Source organism: Balaenoptera borealis (genome assembly GCF_965194805.1).
Source record: "Balaenoptera borealis genome assembly, chromosome: 11".
Classification (NCBI taxonomy): domain Eukaryota; kingdom Metazoa; phylum Chordata; class Mammalia; order Artiodactyla; family Balaenopteridae; genus Balaenoptera; species Balaenoptera borealis.
The window spans coordinates 108,165,914-108,188,024 of NC_138868.1; the positions used below are offsets into that span (position 1 = coordinate 108,165,914).

Sequence of the window (22,111 nt, forward strand, 5' to 3'; positions counted from 1 at the left end):
TGATGCTGGTAGCTTGGGGTCAGCACACACTCTCCTTTGCCTGTTGCTCTCACGCTACAGACCACTTATTGTCAAAATTCACAGCAAGGTGCATCTGTAGTTAGAATGCCCTTCCTTCAGGCTCTCGCAGGCTCAGCACCTAGGCAATGAGCTGCCTTCCCCCAGTAAGTACCATTCTCTACTCCTTGGCTGTAAGGTATTACTGAAATATCCCAACAGGTCTCTAATCAATAAAGTATAGCTTCAGAAAGATTCAAGGCAACTTCTCAAGATGTAACCCACCACTCAGGAAAGCAGCTCTGCACAAGATACCTGGCTCAACAGCTCTAGGATTTGATGACTTTCTCCAACTAGCCTCCTTTATATTCTTTTCCGTTTTAGGGATGGTGTTCATGGACTCCTTGCCCTTTCAGCTCTTTTCTTACCTGCCCAGGAAGCTGATGTGTGTGCTGCCTCGCCGAACACTCTCTAGTCTGTACAAACTCAATGGATGCTTACGTAAGGCGCGCCTTGGTCTCATGACTTTTCTTATCCACTTGACCTCGATCGGCACCACCAATTCTTCCTTCCAGCCAACAGTAAATAACAACAGCAGGAAGTTTTACTCCAGAAAGCATTAATAAGATATTTTAATGAAGGGTCGGGGGGCGGGCGGGGGGGAACCAAACAAACCTTAGGCTTATGTTTCTATTCAAAGACACTCAAAACTATTTTTTTCCCTGCCCATCCCTTCTAACTGCAATGTTATTTCTGACCATGTAATAAAGGCTGGTTTAAAGTTTTTGCTTTTGTTTTTTAAAAAGTTTAAACCTTTTAAAAAAAGATTAAACAACCAGGCTAGCAAAAAGTACTCAATACATACTTTCCGTGTATCAAACAAGCTAATATTTCAGTACAATGTAACTATACAGAATATATACGATACACATATATTCACAAAGCAAACACTATAGGCTCAGAACATATTTGAAAAAACATGATATTCACAGTGATTACAATAACTCTAAAAATGATTGTAACATTGAAACGGCACTTAGTATACAAAAAAGTCACAAAAATATATATATGTATGTAGTCACCAAGAACTATGGTTCCTGTAAAGTACTAATAGCCAGATACTAGTATATAAAAGGTGAAGTTCCGACACTGTATACATTTTTAGGAAATAAAACAAAATCCAAAACCATTTTTGTTACTGTTGAAAGTCAAACATGCCAAATAACTTAGCTATGGCCACTGTAACCAAGTAAAGCCAAACTTGAAGGAGATGACAACTGGATACAAAGCTGGTGAACTTGGGCCTGTCCCAGGTAAGAAAGTTGTACTGGTTCTAGGAGAGGGTAGAAGACGGGACAACACCCTTCCACATAATTTAATTCACATTTCTTCCCCAGCATCACCTTCCCTCCCCCGAGGGTTTCACAAAATGCCAGTGCCCAAAAAGAATCATAATGCTATAACTAGCAAGATAAAAGTTTCTCCCAAACTTCCTTGATGTTGGGCTATAGGCGGATTTCAAAGCATGCATTCATTAGCTAAACAGGACCGCCAGTCACCCATCTGGAAGACTGTGGTACGTACACACCTTCCTCCTAGGCTGGTGGTACTAGAAAGTACTCCAGTTTTTGAATGGAGCCGGATTTATAGGTTAGCTCTGTAAAATACTGAGCTACTGTAGCAGCAAATACAAAATTACAGAAACTAAAACAATTTTATTTAAAAATTCATTTCTGTTACATCAAAACAATTTTTTCCCCTTCAAATCTGTTTCCTTTAATCAGACATCAATTTCTTCTACCACTGAATTATGGTCTATTGTCTCAAATCGACTTGTTCATTATGCTGCTGTGGAAAAAGACAAGTTCAAATCCTGGAAAGTTTACATTTACTCTTAAAAATGGGAATACAGGAAATTTAAAGTAAAAAAAAAAGTCTGTTCTAAAAGTATCTCTCACAAATATATATATTTAAATATTAAAATAGGCTACCTAGGATTTTTATAAAATGGCTTTTGAAAAGATAGCAGAGGCACAAAGAAGCCATATGCTATCTTCCAATTGGACATAAGGTGCCGCAAGGGTGCCCTACAAAGAGGCAGGCAATCTCTATCTGATGCAACAGGAGGCACCAGCAACAACAGAAAAATCAAATATATTATTGGGACCTGGACTGAAATCAAATTTTACTCTACGAGAGACTGTTGTCTTTTTAAAAAATATCTTGAAATATAAGCATTAGAAGCCATCACTTTGTATAAGGAAGAAAATGAATAAAGTTTATGATCTTACTCCTGATCACCTGATGGCATTCATTTCAGGTACCTGAAAGAGGAACAGCAGTGTAACTTTCAGTAATTTAATGGACCGCTCTCAGTATGAGAGACTTTACATAGCATTTGTCAACTTGAAAACTGATAACTGAAATAAAAGAAAGCTCTCAGAGAAAACACAATTATAACCTAATCATAGAAAAGGTTCTTTCTAGAAAAAGCAGGTGTTACTAGGAGCTGCATGAAAGGCTTCCCATCTTTAAATGAACACAGCCTCCACTAATACCAAGGAAACAGCATGTGTTTAGAGGAGATGACGGTCCTCTTAATGTAGGGAAGACTGATCCTTCCTCAGCAGATGATGTACTTTGGTAACCTGAACATTCATTTACAGGATGATTTTTAAACCTGTTTAACTGAATAATGAAATCTGGATATGGTTAGACCGGTATTTGGGAAAACAGGGACAAGGGACAATTTAATAAAAGTCATGACACTGTAGGCCCTCAAACCATCAAGCAGCAATTTTATCAATAAATCATTACAACTGAGCCTAGGGCTTTAAGTTTACTCAGCAAAATCAGTCAGTTTAAAAGAGAAAGGCAATCATCAAAGAATCAGATTTTATAAACCAGGCACTTCAAACTGAAATTTAAAAATTTTAAGTCTTTAAAAAATTTTTTTTTAAAGTTTTATGTTTTCAACCAATGGGCTGAACCCTTAAATTCTTCGAAAACTATTATGTACATAAAAACCTTGGTATTAGTTGGAACTGGCCTGGCCCCTATGCAGAGGGAGCTATATAACCGAAGTAGCATATACACTTGAAGGCAGTCTCAATTTTTGGATACTGCCAAATTGAGATGCCAGTAACATCATCGCCTGACATCCCTGCAGAGACTATTTGTAAAGATATGGAACTATTACTTTTTTTTTAATCATAAAAATATAATCACTATGATGTAGTAGAAATATCTAACTGTGTCAAGTATGAAGTTAAAAAAAAAGTACAACTATGATGCCACTAAGCGTCTTCATCCCATGAGCTGACATAGGCTTAACTTCCCATTAATAAATCTCAACATATTTATAATCTAAAAATGAAACATCCATAGACTGTCTGCTCCTTAGCTGAACCTGGAAATTGGTTCAACTCTACTTCATTGTTAATGTGAACCATTATTGCTTTTGGCAAATTAGTCTTGCTGAGGACCTTCCAAATAAAAATACCCTATGGTCACCAACATGTTGTCAAACAAAAATGACACTGAAAGATAAAAATGGGTATAGGCAAAATACGGAATAACTTGAATTTTGACGATCTGAGCCTGAAGCCTGAAGGAGTATGCTTAGCTCTAAATATCCCTCATAGACATGGTTACTGTAACCGAGCACCCCCCATTCTGTACCACTGACTGAGAAAAGAAAATCTTGTTTGTATACATGCTTCTCTCAGTAACTTTCCAAATCTAAATATATTATAAATAAATCATCTTATGTCAATAACTTACATTGAAAACCACATTTACTACCTTTTAGCAACTTTGGGTTGCTTCCAGATGTGAACTTTACCAGTTTTTCCCCTCCCAATTAATATTAATAACTAGAAAACTATTCTCCCTCACTTAGATGTATACTCCAGAGCAGGTACAATATTATAATTTTAGGATTGTTCATTCATCAAGTAATAAGAATAATTCTCTCCATGTGGTATACTAGTACAAACTGCCAATACCTTATAAAGTAATGTATTTCTCAGGGGCTACAAAGCTAAAAGAAACTAAACCATGATCTGAGAATCTTCAAAATAAAAGCCACTAAGCTAGATAACTTGCCTCTATTTAGATTAAGTATGAGAATAAAAAATAATAAGAGATAAAATAAAAGACCGAAAAGACTTAATACAACTTCCAAAGGCTCCCAGGGAACCATTTACACATCCGGAGAGACTGGCTCAGTAGTCAGAAGGTAACAGAGTTACCAATGATAAGTATATTAGATGTGCTGGCTGGTTCATTCCACTTGGGAACATATTTTAACAAAATGGAAGTTCTTTTGTTTTTAAAACCAAAGGGCATGTGTCATAACATGGAACCAGAATGTAAGTTCTGTAAGCCAGAATGGTTGCTGAAATGTTAAAATGTAAGAATGAATGAAGCTATTTAAACATTTTAGTACACTTTTGCCTCACTGAAAGTGAGAACTTTAAAAACTGGCAATGTAACTAAATATATAACTAATTATTTAAAATGAAAATTAAGAAGGTTACTTTAAATTCAAAGTAAGAAATATCCATTTAAATACATTTGTGGGTGATAACCTCCATCTGCATCCCTTTCTCGAACTTGAAATTCAAAAAAATGAAAACAAGTATTAATGCTTTTGTTTCTGAATTAGTACAATCACTGACATGCTAGATGCTTCCACTGTTAGAATACACCCTTAAAAATGGAAAGAATGACTGCAGGAGCTGTAATATCCAGTATCACAGCAAACATCTTTGCTCATTTCTAAAGTATGTATATCACACCTATTTGGTAGCTTTAAAATGAAAAATAAATGCTTTTCTTATATAAAATACTTGGTTTAAAAAGGCAATTTATCTTGCATCCTAAAATTTAAGCCCTTTAACAAAGTTACCCCCTTGAGCCTTCAGAAAGATAGCTATGCTAAAGTATTCTAAACTGGAATTTTCTTTATGTTTAGTTATACTGGTAATTTCTAACGGATGAGATAATATAACTGGCTTTCATCTCTTTGCAATGTTTTCCATATATTCTGGTAAAAATTATACACCCAGGCATCCTTCTCTTAAAGGAATTTTAAATAAATCTAAATAGCACTATATACAATTATCCCTCACAGCTTAGTTTCCTAAAACAGATCCATAAGCTAAGTATGCTTAAACTGTGTATCAAGAAAAATGTAGAGCCTCACTGAAATAGAAAAAAAAGGACTCTGTTTATATCACATGTTAAGTACTAGTTAGTTACCTGTATTGATACAATTTGGGGAGCAGACAACCAACAATCGGCATTTTCACTGTAGATTCAAATGTTTCATAAAACTTGGAAATCTGTATAATTTGTAATTACCAATGAAAATCTAAAGTTTCCATTTGGGAAAACATAGCCAGTGATGGTGGTAATCCTACATTCTGAGAACACAGAACACCTCAGGGCTGCCAAAACTGTGTAGGACTCTCTTAATACAAAATTCTCAGGACAAGGGGTGTGCTAAAACACTTTCAACCAACAAATCTCCAAATGGTTCTGACATATTTCTTCTCATTAACCCTACTCCTTTCCTCCTTTTCTTCCTTCCTTCTTCTTCTTTTTTAAAAAAATAACTCTTAGAACCGAGGGCAACAATGACTCCTGGTCATAATTTTACCGATTCTTTGTCTTCTCCATTAAGATTTTAAAATTAACTTTTGAGATTTATCTACTGGTAGGCATAACAGTTTCCAAAGAATCTATATTACATTAAAAATACAAATTCCTGACCTTTCCAGTTGAGACACAGCAGTACCGCTATTAGTATCACAGTCTGTTGAAGAAAGTAATTCAACCTATTAGTAAAGAAGCATAAATAATGGAAAGCCATCATAATCTGTATATGTTGATTTTCCTGAAGGTACTATACCTATGTTTGGGAGCAAAGAGGAAACAACAGGTTCATGAGAGAGAAAAGGAGTTGGAAACAAGTTAAAAACAGCAGAATATTCAAACAGACAGAAAGAACATTAGCCTAAAAAAAATCTTCAATGAGTTCACTTTCCCTTCCTTTACATTTGTAGGGGATAAAAGAAGTTATAGAATTAGCCAATTAAAAAAAAATGAAACAAATCACTATAACTTAGAAAAATTTTATTATTAACAACTAGCACCCAGACAAAACTGAGATCTTGTGTTTTGAATAAGAAACTGTCTTTTCTTTTTCTAACCTAATCAGGTGTTTTCATAATTATTAAACTTTGGGTATATACATAGAAAAAAAAGAGTTACTCAAAAGATCATTGTTCATGGACTCATGAATATTTAGGATTAAGGTCAGTGATGCTTTAATGGCACCAGGTAAAAACGTATATTCCAGTCTAGAGTATCATATATATTTCAACTATAAACCACGAAGTTTCTTTCCTTTTCTTTTTTTAGCAGCAAGAGGTAATAGTCATTAATTTAAGGTTTTTAGTTTTTCTTTAGTCTTAACAATTCTTTTTTTTTTCCCCAAATAGATTTGAGTCATAGATCATCATTTTATAGACTCTCCTCTACTTCTACATTATTGCTTACATTGCGTAAAAACTATCCTAACTGCTTTTAATATGACATTTGGCAATGTCTTAAACTATTTTGGAATAAGGACAATTTATCACTGTCATATGGGTATTTTGTAAACAATCGCAGTTGGGTTAAGAATATAGCCTTAACAGAGAATTCTTTATTTTGTCCAAAACAGCAGAATAAAAACATCCTCAACAATACACAAACCTATGTATAAAATATAGAACATCTCCAGTATATCTCCTTTTCATGGGATCATGCCAAGTATAGGCAAGAGAAAACTGATTTAGGCAATGACCCAATTAGCCAGGCATTAACATTCAAAGACCAGGTAAACAATAATTTTATCCAGAAAAGCAGTATGAAAGAGTTCCTATGAAGCCGAGATTCACATACTATATTCTCCATTCCTGGTCATTTCATGCACAAGTTGACTATCCTTAACCGTGGTTCTTCGCCTTCTTTCACAGAAGAAAGATTACTTGGAGGAGAGGTACTATAAAGGTACAGGGAATACCTATCCCAATACCAAATTTTCACCATGAAAAATTATAGTGACAAAGCTTAAAAAAAAAAAAAAAAACAAAACACGTGGGATTTCAGAAGTATATACCCTAATCATTTTTAAGAAAGCTCACCATAAATACTTCCAAAAGCAACAGGCTTTACAAAATACTGTACAATATCCTGTGTATAGGAGTAAACATCTATTCAGGCCATTTGCCAGATTCGTTCAGTAATATGTTTCTGGTGTACGCTTTCATTTCAGGAAGGTCAATAATCATCTGATTTCTTCTTGACCTAATGATCTGTTGTTAGCCTACTCCTGATAATGGAAGAGGAAACTGATACAAGTTTTAAGTCAACTGGTTCTCCTTAAGTCTCAAGGTTTCTATTATATTTCAACACCATGTTATTGTGCACTTACAGAAGCAATCTCTCAGTCATGAAAAATAAAACATCAGTTGCAGAACTTACAAAGTAAAAAGGGAAATTCTTTCCCAAACCCTTTTTTGCTTAAAAAGTTAAATTAAATTCAAATGTACAAGACCAAGCACAGGCACTTTCCAAAAATCAAAAATGAAGCCAAACCATGAAATTACTCAATAGTTACAGAAGACAGCTCTGATTTTGGGGGGTCCTCTCTGGTTGCCTCGGCACAAGCACTGGTCTTTGGCTGCCCTGGCATTTCCTCCTCTTTTTCTGTCAGCCCACCAAGAGACCCCAAGGGAAAAGTGCTTTCACAATTCTGGGTCGAGGAGACCTGTGAAATTACAGGCATCTGAACAGAGGAGTTGTTTTCAAAACTGTGTTCTCCAAGATCATATTGAACAAGGGTCTCTTCTTGCTCCTGGTTTAAGTAGTCCGGTACTAGGAAATCACTAGGTAAGAGGCAAAGGATGAAACAGGGAGTTAATTTTCAAGCCAGTAATAAATAAGACACAATAAAAAGACCTGATTTGTAAAACAAGATTGGGATTTTTCATTTCTCTAATTTTTGAACGAATATTAGAACTCAGGAATTTTCAACTTCTAAACTTTCCTAAATATATGAACCAAAACCATCCATTAGAACCAGTCAGTATATCAACTCTCCCTACCACCAAGAGAGAGAAGATTATCACCTTCAGTGTCACTCTGGACACCTAAACATCCTTACTTGTTCTATGTAGAAGAGTTTTTGTATACAAAACAGATGGAAATAGCATGTTCATTTAAACAAAGATCATTTGAATAACTTATGCGTAACCTTTCTTGGATTATACACTAATTATAAGGTATATAAACCTAGCTTTTTATTACTTCCTGGATATAAATTAGTTAAGAAACTAAATCCTCAGGCATAAATGACCTTTTATATAATCTACTACATAGAGAAATGTAAAAAACTACTTAGATGCTTGATTTAAATCTTTACTGTTAAACAAAAAAAAAATTCATTACACTTTATCTCAATAACTAATATACTTAAGATTATTTTACAATTTGTCCACTATTAATAAAAAAAATTGAAGTCTGCTCATCTGCAAAGCAATTTAAGATGTCCTATGTTATATTTTCTAAAAAGTCTTCAGCTGTTAAACAAGAGTAGAGGATAGAGGGCTCAGTACAGGGAAGACATAGAAAACAGGCATGGTTAACTGAGACACTATTTTAGTCCGGAACAAAGTTTGTTATGTCATGTATAATCTAGGTTTAGTGATATGATAACCAGACACCCAGAGTTAGAAATGATTACATTAAACAAAATGTCTGGCTTGAAGAGAAAAACAACATCTATGCAGGAATAATTTACTGAAAAATAAGATTTAAAAAATGAAGGCAGTTAAAAATTTAAGATTTGATTTTATAAGAAACTAAGGATTCCTATAGATGTACAATTCTGATAAAGTATTAAAAATAGACAACAGAGTTTTATATCTAGAGGAGACCTTAGAAATCATCTTTAAAGCTTACATTTTATCTTTCTCTACGCTTCAAGCTTCTTCATCTGTAAAGTGACGTGTTAAATCGTAACACTAGTTAGTGGCAGAGCTAGAACTAGAACCTGATCCTTGGATACCCAATAAATCAGAAAGGTAGCTCTATTATAAGTTTTTTATATTAAAAGCATGGCGCTCTAAACTGAAAGAAAAAAAGGAAAACTTCATTTGATGTAAATTATCATATCCATTTTAGTTGGTGTAGAAGTTTCTCTCTTACTATTTAAAGAAAAAAGAGAGAAGTGGTCAAGAATTTAATTAACATCCAAAGAGTCTGAAGTAATCCACTATCACTAAATATCATCTGACACAGTAAATTCTCCAATAAGGTCTATTTTAAAATGTACTACAGAATTACTTTAATCTTGTATTTAAAAAAACAACAACAAAAACCCACAAAAAAACCAAAACAAGCTGGTAAGTAGTCTACTTCTGTAGGAAAAGATTTCTAATGCCAACTATAAATGTATTTAAAATTGTTTATACTTAGAAGGATCAGCAAAATTTGATCAGATCAGGAGATCAGAGCATTATTGGATAGTGGGAATTTAAAAGGAATGTGACTGATTAGCTGGCAACCTGATAAAAAAAACACAGCAGGCTGCCCTAAAAGCAGGAAAAGAGAGTTTAGAAAGCAGTTTTCCTGGTTCGGTTTTCGTTGTGCACCTCACCTGCTCTGGAAGTAGTTTGCTAGCTCTGACGCTTCATGGTTCAGACTCCTCAGGTGCACGATTAAATTTCCAGAGTTGGTGAACATGGCGCCACATGTTTTGCACTCGTAAATCCGAGGCTTGCGGATAATGTGCCGGGAAACCCTCATGTGGTGTTTATATTCCCCGAAGGAAGTGAAAGTGGCACTACATATCTGGCACCGGAAACAGCGTTTACCTTCATGCTTTAGGCGATGCATCTTTAGCGAGTAAGCCCTGGTGAACTTTTTCCCACATCGGTCACACTGAAATGGTTTAATTCCTATAAAATAAAGCAAAACAAAATATTATCTAAAAACAAAATAAGTGGAAATGTCATAAACCTCACAGATTTCTGAACTGTTAATTCTGTAGCAAGAGATAATCTGAAAAGACAAAAATCATCAGCAAAAATGAGTTCCAAACTCAGTATCTCAGAAAAGGTACAGAACATCTAAGAAGTCCCTAGTGCTTGAAAAAAGAAAGCGAGAAAGAAAGGCACCATGGGGTGGGGGTAATCGAGGTAATATATACTCCAACAGATTTTTGAACGCTTCCCAATCTTGTATTTTATAGACTTCAAAACACAATTTAACCAGAGTATTTAAGCAGAGCCTAAATCTTCACATAACATTACTTCATTTCATTAAAGTAGTGAGGTTTATATTGAGAAGATGTGAAAATGATCAGTACCTACTCTTCATTTCCTATCTCAAGAGAAAAATGAGAAGAAAAAAGGTAAATTCTAACATCTCTGAACATAATTAGTGATTGTAACAGAACTACTACTTGATTGAGTTTTGGGGTATTTAATGTAACAGTGATGGAAAAAATATGTAGAAATTAATATATGAAATATAAAGTATATTAATGGTCCCTTCCAATTCATTATCACAGTTTTAGCAAATAAAATTTCAAAAACCTTCAAAACATCATCTGTTGATTCAACAAAGTCATAGGGAATTAGTGTTAGCACAGGGATTGTTAGACCTATCTAAGTGAGATAGTTATACAGCTGAGAATAGCAGTAAAGATTTCTTACTTTATCAGAGGTCAGTGTTCTACCCGCAAGAATTTTACTGCCTTTATGTGAACACTTAACTTAAATTTCAAATATGTTTTACACATCATTTATCCAAGACCTCTTTTACACTAAAAAAATACTACAAGGCTGACTAATCAGGGCACAGAGAAATTTAGGATTGTAGAATTAAAATTAAATTATTGTTATTAATTTTTAAAAACACTTTTTATTTGGAAATAATTACAAACTTAGAGAAGTTACAAGAAGAATAGTACAAAGAACACCAATATACACCCTGTTAACCCCATTTGCTTTACCGTATGTATTTGTGCTTTTCTCCCTCACATATACACACACATGCATCTGATACCTTTTTCATTTACATATTACACCCGACCCAAGTCTTAATGAGAATACTGATGCCTGTAAGCAAATACATTTCTGACACTGCACCAATTCAGCAATGGACCTATGTTTATCTGTTCTCACTAGACTTCCCAGAGATAAACTTTTTTCTAACTCAAAAGCATCTGTTTACTGTTTTTAACTGGAATTTCAAAATAAAATGTTTTGGAGTGCTCATTTATGCCACAATAGGGATGACGACATTACCTGAGTGGATGAGCATGTGCTGTTTCAGGTTCTGAATACGGGTGAATCGCACCCCGCATGTTGGACACTGAAAGGGTCTATCGGGACCATTTGGACTTGGTCGTTCTGTGCTGCTGGTGGAAGGAGCAATGTAGAGTTGGTAGGGATACTGAACATTTTCCAATCTAAAAAACAGACCAAAGAAGGCAACCAGGCTCTGATTTTTAAGTTCAATAAACATTTCTGCACAACTTTAAATGAACAACAACAATAACAAAACACTTTAAGACTTTTTGAAGCAGTTTAAAAGTTAAGATTACAAGGTTCATTTATAACAATAGGAGAAACAATGTTATTGTCCAGAATGTCAAGTATCTTAAGTTAAGCAAGGACGTATGACCAAGCACATATCATAAATGATTTTACTTTAGGTATCCTTCATCTCTCTAATACTTCCCTTCCTACTATTGCTTTAATTCAGGCCCTCATCAATATACGGCTGAATTAATAACTCCTTCTCTTTAGCCCCACACCCCTTTAATGCATCCTCACTGTTTCACAGTGATCTCTCTGATTAAATCAGTCCCCGGATAAAAATCCTGCGATGGTTCACTGTTACCTTCAGAGTGAAGGCAGACAAGACTCCGCATGATCTGGGTCTGTGTACTCTTCCAGCCTCATTTCTTGTCATACTCCCCAAACATACCCATACCAAGCAGTTCCTCCTTAACAGTTCTCTCTCAGTGCTGTGCTTTCATATATTTAACTTCCTTTACGTGCCTACCGTTTCTGCCTAGATAACACGCCCAGACGTTTTATGAAATGTACCCAAGAAGTTGGGTACCCTCCTCCTCCCAAAAGCCTTCTTTGACTCATCAGTGGTTTAGGTAGGTACCCTCCTATGCAGAGCGACAGACCCCTCTGCAGATGACTCATGATTATCTGCTTACTTGTCTGTCTTTAACCTCTTCCCCCTCCCCCAGGAGGAAAATCTTCCTTGAGAACTGACACTTAGACAGTGATCTGAAGATTCAGGAAAGAGTGAGCAATGTGGAAATTAGGGGAGAAAGCATTTCAGGCAGAGTAAAGGCCCTAAAATGGCAGACAGGCCCCAAAGCCAGAACAAATATGGACTAGAAATATTCTAGGAACTGAAAGAAGGTCAGCGTGGCTGGATATGGTATGCAAGGAGGAGCATGGTCTGAAGGAAGTCCTATCAGGTAGGCCTTTAAAGGCATAGTGAGGAGTTTAGATTTTAAGTGTCAATCTACTGGAGCATTTTAAGAATCTGCTACTTAGAACAGCAACATAATCTGACTTAATTTAAAAAACAAAATCATTCTGGCTGCTACATGGAGAATGACTGGAGTAAGGGAGAATGAAATCAGGGGCCAGTCGAAGGTTACTGTAGTAAAGGCAAAAGATGGTGGTGACCTGGGCTGGGGTGGTAGTAGCAGAGCTGGAGGAGAAGTGGACTGAGAAGGAGAAGAAGTATATTTTGGATGCAGAGCTGACAGGACTTGCTTAAAGATTAAATATGGTAGTGGGAGGTGAGGGAAAGAAGGATCAAGTATAATTCCCAGAGACAATGCTTGGGAAACTGGGGGGATGATGGTGCTGTTTACCGAGATAGGAGGACTGGAGGAGTGGGTCTGAGGGGAGGGAAAGGCTAGAGTTCTATCTTGGCCATATATGAAGTCTTGGCCCTGCTACATCTATGTGAAAATTATCAAGCAGGAAGGGTCAATGTGAAGATAATGACTTGGGAACCATGAGTACATAGATAAGGGTTTGGTAAACTTTTTTGGTAGCAGGTCAGATGTAATTAGCTTTGGCTTTGCACACCGCATGATCTGTTTCAACCCCTCAACTCTGCCATCCACAGACAATACGTAAACAAATGAGCATGTCTGTGTTCCAATAAAACTTGATTTACAAGTAAAGGTGGTGGCTGGGATTGGCCTGTGGTCCACAGCTTGCCAACCCCTAATACAGATACTATTTAAAGCAGCTGGGCTGGGAAGTCTTGGAAATGCCAAAAAAAAAAAACCCTTGTACTATAAGTTGTCTAATTTATGTGGCTACCTGATGACTAAAAAATATACTAAAGGGAGGTCGCAATAAACTTTTATGTAATTCCCAGATAGAATGCTTGGATTTAGAGTTACAAGCACAGCCCTTACAAGAAAACTATGTACTATGTTAGTACTAACCGATCGTCATCGTCTGCGTGAGCACTGGTGCTAGAAGTGCTCTGAAGTGTAGGTAGCCCTTCAGTGACGCCTTCATCTACTGAACCTGTGAATAAAAAGGACAGCTGTCAATACTCTGGTGTAATAAATAAAGCCAAGATATAAATTGTAAGCTGTGTCTCCAAGCCTCTGAACAGATTATCTAATGTATATACCCTGAATTACTGGTCAGAAGTAGTAGTGTTCTATAACTTTTTTACTTTTGTTTAATTTTTACATTTTATTTTATTATTTGGCTGCATCGGTTCTTAGTTGCAGCACACGGGGTCTTCGTTGCGACGTGCGGGATCTTTTGTTGCGGTGCATGGGCTCAGTAGTTGTGGCACACGGGCTTAGCTGCCCCGCGGCAAGTGGGATCTGGATTGAACCCACATCCCCTGCATTGGAAGGGGGATTCTTAACCACTGGACCACCAGGTAAGTCCCTACTTTTATTTTAATTAAATGTTTGTGATTTAAAAAAATCACATGCAAAACAACAGCCTTATATCACTACTGAAATTCTTTCAAGAGTATTTCTTTGATATAAATTTTAGAAAGAAGTAGAGCAATTGAAATGTAAACTAAACAAAAATTCACATAAAATTAAGTAATGTTGTAACAATCATTTAAGGAAGCATTGACAAGTTTTGTTTTTTAAAACTTATTTTATTGTGACATACAACTTACTTGTTGTACACACAACTTCTACACAGAATTAGAAAGACAGCTGTAAGGTGAACATCTGTGAAACCTCCTCACAAACCCCCTAAAACACTGGCAGCATCCTGAAAGTTCCCATTACCCTTCTCTGATCACAAACCCCTCCTTCCAGGAGGCAACCATCAGCATCCTCTTTCACAATAATCATTTCTTTCCTTTTCTTCTTATCCTGCTTCCTTTTATTTATTTTTTATTTTCATTTGTTTTTGGCTGCGCTACTCCACTTGCTGGATCTTCCCCCAACCAGGGATCGAACCCGCGCCCTCGGCAGTGAAAGCGCAGAGTCCTAACCACTGGACCGCCAGGAAATCCCCTCCCCCTTCCTTTTAAAAAGTAATTTTACCTCAAATGCATGTTTCCATAAACTAGGGGTTGTTTTATGCTACAACACAGCTGAGCACCATCGAGGGTTGCTTTCACTCCAGTGGCAGAGTGGAGCAAGTGAGCTTGGGACAGAGGTCAAGTCTAAAATATTTACTATCACGCCCTCACCACGAAGAGTACGCAAGAGTACATACCATTTAATGGTGTCTGGTTTAAACCTTACATAAAATGAGTTACACTGTATGTATTCTTATGTCTTGCTTCTTTCCTTCAATATTGTGGACTTATCCATGTTGTTACATGTAAATGAAGTTAGGTATTATTCATCATCTATCCAATTCACTCTTGATGGACAGTTTCAGGCTACTATGAGCAACACTGCTGGGAATATATATATATATATATATATATTTTTCGTTCCCGACCAGGGATTGAGAACGCACGCCCCCTGCAGTGGAAGCGCAGAGCCCTAACCACTGGACCGCTAGGGAATTCCCTGCTGTGAATATACTGAAGTAACAATGCACATACACATGCTTTTTTTTTCCTAGGGTCTCTATATCAGGAATGGACTTGCTCGGTCACAGAATATGTATTTTTTTAACTTCATGTATTTATTGAACCCCTCTTCTGTGACATGCCTGTTCAAGTCTTGCTATTGAGTTGTCCTTTTTATCGTAAGAGTTCTTTTCATGTTTGTAGATAAAAGATGTTACAAATATTTTCCCCTCTTACATGGCTTGTCTTTTTACATTTTCTTTTGATGACCGAAAAATTTATATTTTAATTGAATTGATCAGTCTTCTCCTTTATGGTTATGGCTTTCAGAGCTTGTTTTTAAAAATCCTTCCCTATCTCAAATTACCTTATGAAAGATCTAGGTTTTGCCCTTGGCACTTGGGTCTTTTCTTTAACACACCTGGAGTTGATTTTGTGACGGAACACAGTTACTGGAAAGTCTGTCTTTTCTTCTCTGATCTGCAGTGCTCTGAAAGCATGGGTCTGTTTCTGGGTTCTCTGCTAGTTCCCTCTGCTGGTCTGCACTTGCATGAAGGCCACACTTTAGTTACTGTAGCTCTGTAATAAATCTTGATTTGAGGTGGATCAAATCCTCTCACCTTGTTCATTTGCTCCCTGAACATCTTGGCTATTCCTGGCCCTTTGCCTTTTTTACATTTTAGAATCAACTTGTTGAATATAAACGATAATAATCATTCCATTTCCCCCTTACAATTAGTTTGGAAATTACAGTCTTTTCCTATTCACTTTACTGGTTGCTTTGGAAATTAGACACATACTTAACCAAGTCTAAAAACTTTTCCTTCCTCATGGACAACAGAAGGATCTTAGATCATTTTAACTTCATTTCCCATACACACCCATTCTTCAACTTACAAATTATTGCCTGACGTTTTACTTCTTTGTTTTGATAAAGCCCCTACTCTTTAATATAAGCAATGTTTGTCCACATCTGTTCACATGTTTACCTTTCTCTGCTCTTCATTCTCTTGTGTATATTAAACCTTCCATCTGTGTTCACTTCACTTCTACCTGTAGTCTATCCTTAAACATTTCTTTAGTGATGATATACTGCTGAATTCTGTTTTTCTTTGAGAATGTCTTATCTTCATTCTTGAAAGATATTTTCACTGTGTGTAGACATCTGGATTGGTAGTTATTTCCTTCAGCATATGGAGGATATCATTTCACTGGTTTCTAACGTTATTTAAAAGTCAGATATTCTTCTGAAGGTAATCTGTCATTAATTTTTTTCCTGGAATTTTCTCTATAATGTGCCTAGGTTCATGTTTCTTTTCATCTTTTCCCAGTTTGGGATTTGCTGGCCTCTAATCTATGGACTGTTGTCTTTCTTAGATTCCGGAAAATTCTCGGCCATTCTCTCCTCTCCTTTTAGGACTTCCATCATACCTATGTTTGTACCATCCATAAACCTTACCCTCTTTTACACCTGTAGTCTCTACCACTGTCTCTGTGATGGTTAATTTATGTGTCAACGTACTGGGCTAAGGGGTGACCAGAGGGCTGGTAAAATATTATTTCTGGGTGTGTCTGTGAGGGTGTTTCCAGAGAGATTAGCATTTAAATTGGTAGACTGTGTAAGGAAGATCATCTTCACCAATTGCAGGTGGGTATCATCCAGTCTGGCGATGGCCTGAACAGAACGAAAAGGTGAAAGAAGGGCAAATTTGCGCTCTGCTTGAGCTGGGACATCCATCTTCTCCTGCTCTTCAACATCAGCACTTCTGGTTCCTGGGCCTTTGGACTTGGACTGGGATTTTGGACACTAACAGGCCGGCAGTTCCCAGGCCTTCAGATTTGGGCTGGAACTACACAACCGACTTTCCTGGCCTCCACTTGGCAGACAGCAGATTATGGAATTTCTAATCCTCCATAATCATGTGAGTGAATCCCTCCTAATAAACCTCCTTCTGCATATCTATATATATCCTACTGGTTCTGTTTCTCTGGAGAACCCTAATAGTTTCTCTCTCTGTGCAGCACTCAGGTGATGTCTTCTAATTTATCTTCTGATTCACCAATTCTCTCTTCTGCTGAAATCCAATCTGCTGCCAGGATGTTTGATATCCATGTTTCCTGCGTGCTCTGGTTGTTCTGACAGTGGTTACTGCCCGTGAAAATTATTTGCAGGGGACTGATTTGCTGAGGGGAGGATGAATATACCCTCTTCCAGAAAAGCTTTCTGTTTGCCCCTGCTAGGTTCCTAGAGGGCAGGCCCTATCTAACCCAATTCACTGTTTGAGATTCGTTGGCCTACCCATGCAAGGAGTAAGCAGGATGTAAATCTGCAAGAGGCTGGTCCGTGCCCACCACTTCTCAGGGATGTGTTTTTCCTTTTCATCTCTTAGTCAGCCCACTGCCGAGGCAGCTGTTTCTAGAGTCCCCTGGAGTCTGGAGGAAGGGGAGCAGGTTGAGTCCTAGTGCTTAATGCGTGGAGCAACTTCTTTAAGACTTCACAGCTTTCATATGCTCTGGGTCGACCTCTGTTTCCCTCACTCTTCGACTTGATGAACCAAAGCCCTCTTGAGTTTTGGCAAATGTCTTACGGAAAAACTGGTTTTAGTGCTCTGGTATGTACTTACCTCTCTGCGTCAGACCCCCCCCTAAAATTAACCTGGCAGTTCCCTAACCATCTTTTCAAATACTTTAAAACGTGACTTAAAATAAAAAGATCGGGCTTCCCTGGTGGCGCAGTGGTTGAGAATCTGCCTGCCAAAGCAGGGGACACGGGTTCGAGCCCTGGTCTGGGAAGATCCCACATGGCACGGAGCAACTGGGCCCGTGAGCCACAATTACTGAGCCTGCGCGTCTGGAGCCTGTGCTCCGCAACAAGAGAGGCCGCGATGGTGAGAGGCCCGCGCATCGCGATGAAGAGCGGTCCCCGCTTGCCGCAACTAGAGAAAGCCCTCGCACAGAAACGAAGACCCAACACAGCCATAAAAATAAATAAATAAATAAATAAAAATAAATAAAATAAAATAAAATAAAAAAAATAAAAAGATCACGTTGTTTTCAGTGGGAGGGTAGATCTAACCAGCCTCGCCTGTTCTCATCAGGTACTAAACCTGGCCTATGTCTTTACGGCGTGCGAATAAGCTGTGCTGCCCCAAGTAAACAAACGAGCCTTTGCGGCTGTGCAGTCCTTATGGCCAGCACCCTTCTGGTTGCAGTTATTTTAATGAAAGCTAAAAGGTATAACTGTAACAGTTGTACAACACCATATACATGTGAACATTTAATAAATATCATCTGTTAACAGATACATAGGATGAAACTTCCTCCCAATGAAAATTTTGAATCCGATACTTCAGTTTCCCCCCTTGGAACACTTGAATTTGCTGACATTAGGAACCGAATACATTTTCCACTTAAGTAAAATTTTCCAAAAAACTAACCGAATCCCTTTTAAGGCATCCAAGCTTACTTTATTAAATAATTTGCACTAGAAAATTTGTGACAGAGTTGTATTTTGCCTTGACTTCTTAAATAAATAATACTAAATATAATTCTTTTCTTGTTTCTTGATGACTCACGGTAATCATCAAGAACACCAATTGTTATCCTGTGTTCTAATACACTGATAGAGGTTTTTGAAAGGAGACAAGACCCTATGCGTTTACATTCATCCCCAGCTGCACCTCTATTCCTCCTGTCCCCTCACCCCCATCTCGCCCTTACTGGTGTGTGTTTGGCATTTCTGTGCATGCCTTTTCTTTTCCTCATTCCCTTACTATCAAAAAACATTTATGCTTTTCCCCTATGCCTATTTATCCAACTTATTCCTGATCCTTCTCATTTGTTTTAAACCAGATGTGGGTTGGAGGACCAGATAATGTTGCATTTTGTTTAAGAAAGAGCTGTTCACTTGTCAATATCTTCCCACTGTCACTTTTTTCCTTAAAGAGGGAACTAAACACTAACATTTCAATCTGTCCTAGGATTAAAAACCGGAAAAATCCCGGTATTTGGATCTGGTCACCATGGACACACACAAAAATCTACTTTATAGTATTCTGCAGTTCTTCAGAACGCAGGCAACATTAAAGCTTATAGGTAAAGACTTGCAAAAAAGGCCTGGAGGTGCAATTAGGGCAGGCCAGGAAGATTGACCTAACTGAAATTTGACCATCAAGTAAACTGTAATACTTTTTAGGAGGGAGTAGGGTCATGGTGAGGTAGAAATGAAACCCACTATGTTTTGGACTGATTCTGGTGTTACCAGGCATCTGCTTAAAAGGCTGGTCAAAAAGAACTAAAATGGAGTACAAGACATATCTAACAGATGGTCCCTCTTAAATCTATTTCCATCCTAAAATATCTAAACCTTGGCCTCTAGACCTCTAATTTGATGGACAGTAAGCATGGAAAGTAAAACAAAGGGTACTCTCTTCTAGTCCATGGCACATTAAATGTGCCAAAAGCTAAAAATAAAAGCACCAAGCTAAATTAAGAGTTAAAACAGACTTTTAGAAATCTATCCATACCGTGGACATTATAACACATAGTGTTATATCACTTATGTAACCATCAGCACAAATAAATCTTGTAAACATTTTCCTGAGATGGTGGTTTCTGCCCATGACAGCACAAGTAACCATATTAATTGGAATTTTAATTGAACTGATTTAATAGCAGGCTATACCAGCAATTTTACTTTGCTGAGGTGATAGTGATGTTTCTTAAATTATTAAAATGAAGTTTCCTTTCTAAACTATAGGGATTCTGGGACTTCCCTGGTGGTCCAGTGGGTAAGACTCTGCACTCCCAATGCAGGGGGCCCGGGTTCGATCCCTGGTCAGGGAACTGGATCCTGCATGCCTCAACTAAAAGAGCCCGCATGCTGCAACTAAAGATCCTGCGTGCTGCAACTAAGATCCAGCACAGCCAAATAAATAAATAAATAAAAATTAAATAAATAAATAAACTAGAGAGATTCTGCTCTCAGTGGTAATGAGGACTAAGAATTCTGAATAGAACCCTCTCTCTTATAAAACAGTAAAGCTGATTTATAAAGACAATCAGCTTTATATGTTAAGGGCTATTTTATCAAGAGAGAATCTACTCTCTTCCATCATTAAGAAGTGCTGTATGATAGCTTCTGTTCCATCAAACTGATTTCTGTTTTCGCTAACCATTGTTTAAGTACTTAAGACACTTACAAAAACCCTTCTGGTGGTGAAAAATAATTATAGTGGTCCAGCAACTACTGCTTTTACCATGTTCCAGCCACAGTTCTACATGTTTTAAATACCTCATTTCATACTTGAGAAAGAGGAACTGGCCTGACACTGACACTTAGGAGTGGGCCTGGTATTCACAGCTAGGCCTGGTGTTTTCTGTTGGACATAAAACAATCTTGCAGAACACCAACGTCAGACCCGATCACACTGGTCTCAAACACATAATTTTTTTTAAGCACAGACAAAAACAAGGTCACTGTGCAATCACAAAAATACCAAACCTCCCCCCCCCCCCTTTCTAGCTAATGGAAGTTCCTGCTGCTTTAGGTTTACTTTGGTCTGCATTCCTAGATATTTGTTAAGATTCTCAGTCACAGAGTTGTTTATGCTTTCCGACATCACCAGTCCCCAAGCAAACCCCACTTACTTGAATTGGATTGAACAAACAATCCTTTGTTCTTGCAGCTGTCCTGAAATCACGTAACACAAGCCCAAATCCTCTAATAAGTCCTTTCTAACACCCTCTTACTGAGAAGCCCTAAAGACCCCATGGTGTGTGATCTCCCACACTTCAAATGGGTACTGAACTCAACTTGTTTAATTCTAGGTATGCTCCTGGTGGTCTCTGGCAACAGGGCATTGGCAGAAATGAAGGGCTCATCGAGATTTGGCTGAAGGTCTTACTGCCTTGCACTGGGAACCTCGACAAGAGTGCATATCTAAAAGTCCTTCTGAGGTGCAACCTGCCTTTGGCTGGGAGGTAAGTTCATGCTGAACTGAGCTCAACTATTTCACTGAAGCCTTTCAGTGCTGGGCTTATTTTGCTTTCCTAGAAAAAGGTCTTTGGGGAATATTTTGTTTATCCAGTTGGACTTGTCATTGTTCCCTGACGAAACTGTTTTCTGGCCTTCTAACACCTGCTCCTATGATCTATCTATCTAGTGTTGACTCTTGTCTACAAGAGAGATACACTGTAATGAGAGGATGGACAGAGACCCGATTAGTCCATCTGAACTGGCCCTGGAGGCTGAGTTCAGAAGATCTCCGACTGGCAAAAACATTTCAAAACTTTACAAGGTATGACATATATGAGCCTTGAAAATATAATGGAAAGTGACAGAAGTCAGTCAGAAAAGACTGCATATTGCATACTCTGATTTATATGAAATATCCAGAACAGGCAAATCTATACAGACAGTGTATTAGTAGTTGCCTAGGGATAGGGGTAGGACTAGAAGAGAGGCATTGTTAAGGGGTACACGGTTTCTTTTTGGGGGGATAATTACACAACTCTGTGAATATACTAAAAACCACTATAGTATACACTTTAAATGGGTGGATTTTACGATATGTAAGTTGTCTTTCAATAAAGATGTTTAAAAAAACCTTATTAGGACTTGACTTCAATTTTGTCTTTGTGTGAACTGCTTTGCTTAGTTTCAAATGCCCAGAACCAGGAGGTTTCGTCTGGTCCCTGGCCTCTGCAACTGGAAATAAAAAGTTACACAAGCATTATTCTTATGGACCGCTGCAGTTCTCATGAGTCACCTCAATCTGAAACTGCATCTCTTCCAGGCCAAACATCTGTTTCCTTCATGTTTTCTCTGTAATACTAACACGTTACACTTATCTCTCAATTGACTCAATTTCACCAAGGACAATTTGGAGTTGGAAGTAGCCATTTCGCAGGGAGCTTCCGACATGAACAAGACTGTCCATCTGAGAGACATCAATATTGTACCAACACTGGGGTGGGGATTTCAAGAGCTACC

The 22,111-nt window shown here is 37.6% G+C and overlaps 1 protein-coding gene across 4 annotated transcripts in view; it reads right to left on the reverse strand.

Annotated features, from left to right (window-relative positions):
* Positions 1 to 599: 599 nt before the first annotated feature.
* The window catches only part of ZBTB44 (zinc finger and BTB domain containing 44), a 70,616-nt gene continuing 49,104 nt past the window's right edge, over positions 600 to 22,111 (reverse strand). Inside the window, exons 3-6 of one of the 4 annotated variants that reach the window (XM_082343109.1) lie at positions 13,556 to 13,640; positions 11,364 to 11,473; positions 9,710 to 10,010; positions 600 to 7,937 (exon numbers count right to left, since the gene is read on the reverse strand). In XM_082343109.1, coding sequence (XP_082199235.1) covers positions 7,655 to 7,937; positions 9,710 to 10,010; positions 11,364 to 11,473; positions 13,556 to 13,640 — 779 coding nt within the window. In that variant the 3' untranslated portion in view covers positions 600 to 7,654. Of the gene's footprint in view, positions 7,938 to 9,709; positions 10,011 to 11,363; positions 11,528 to 13,555; positions 13,641 to 22,111 lie in introns of all 4 variants that reach the window. The other 3 variants (XM_082343108.1, XM_082343107.1, XM_082343110.1) reach the window with 3 other exon arrangements.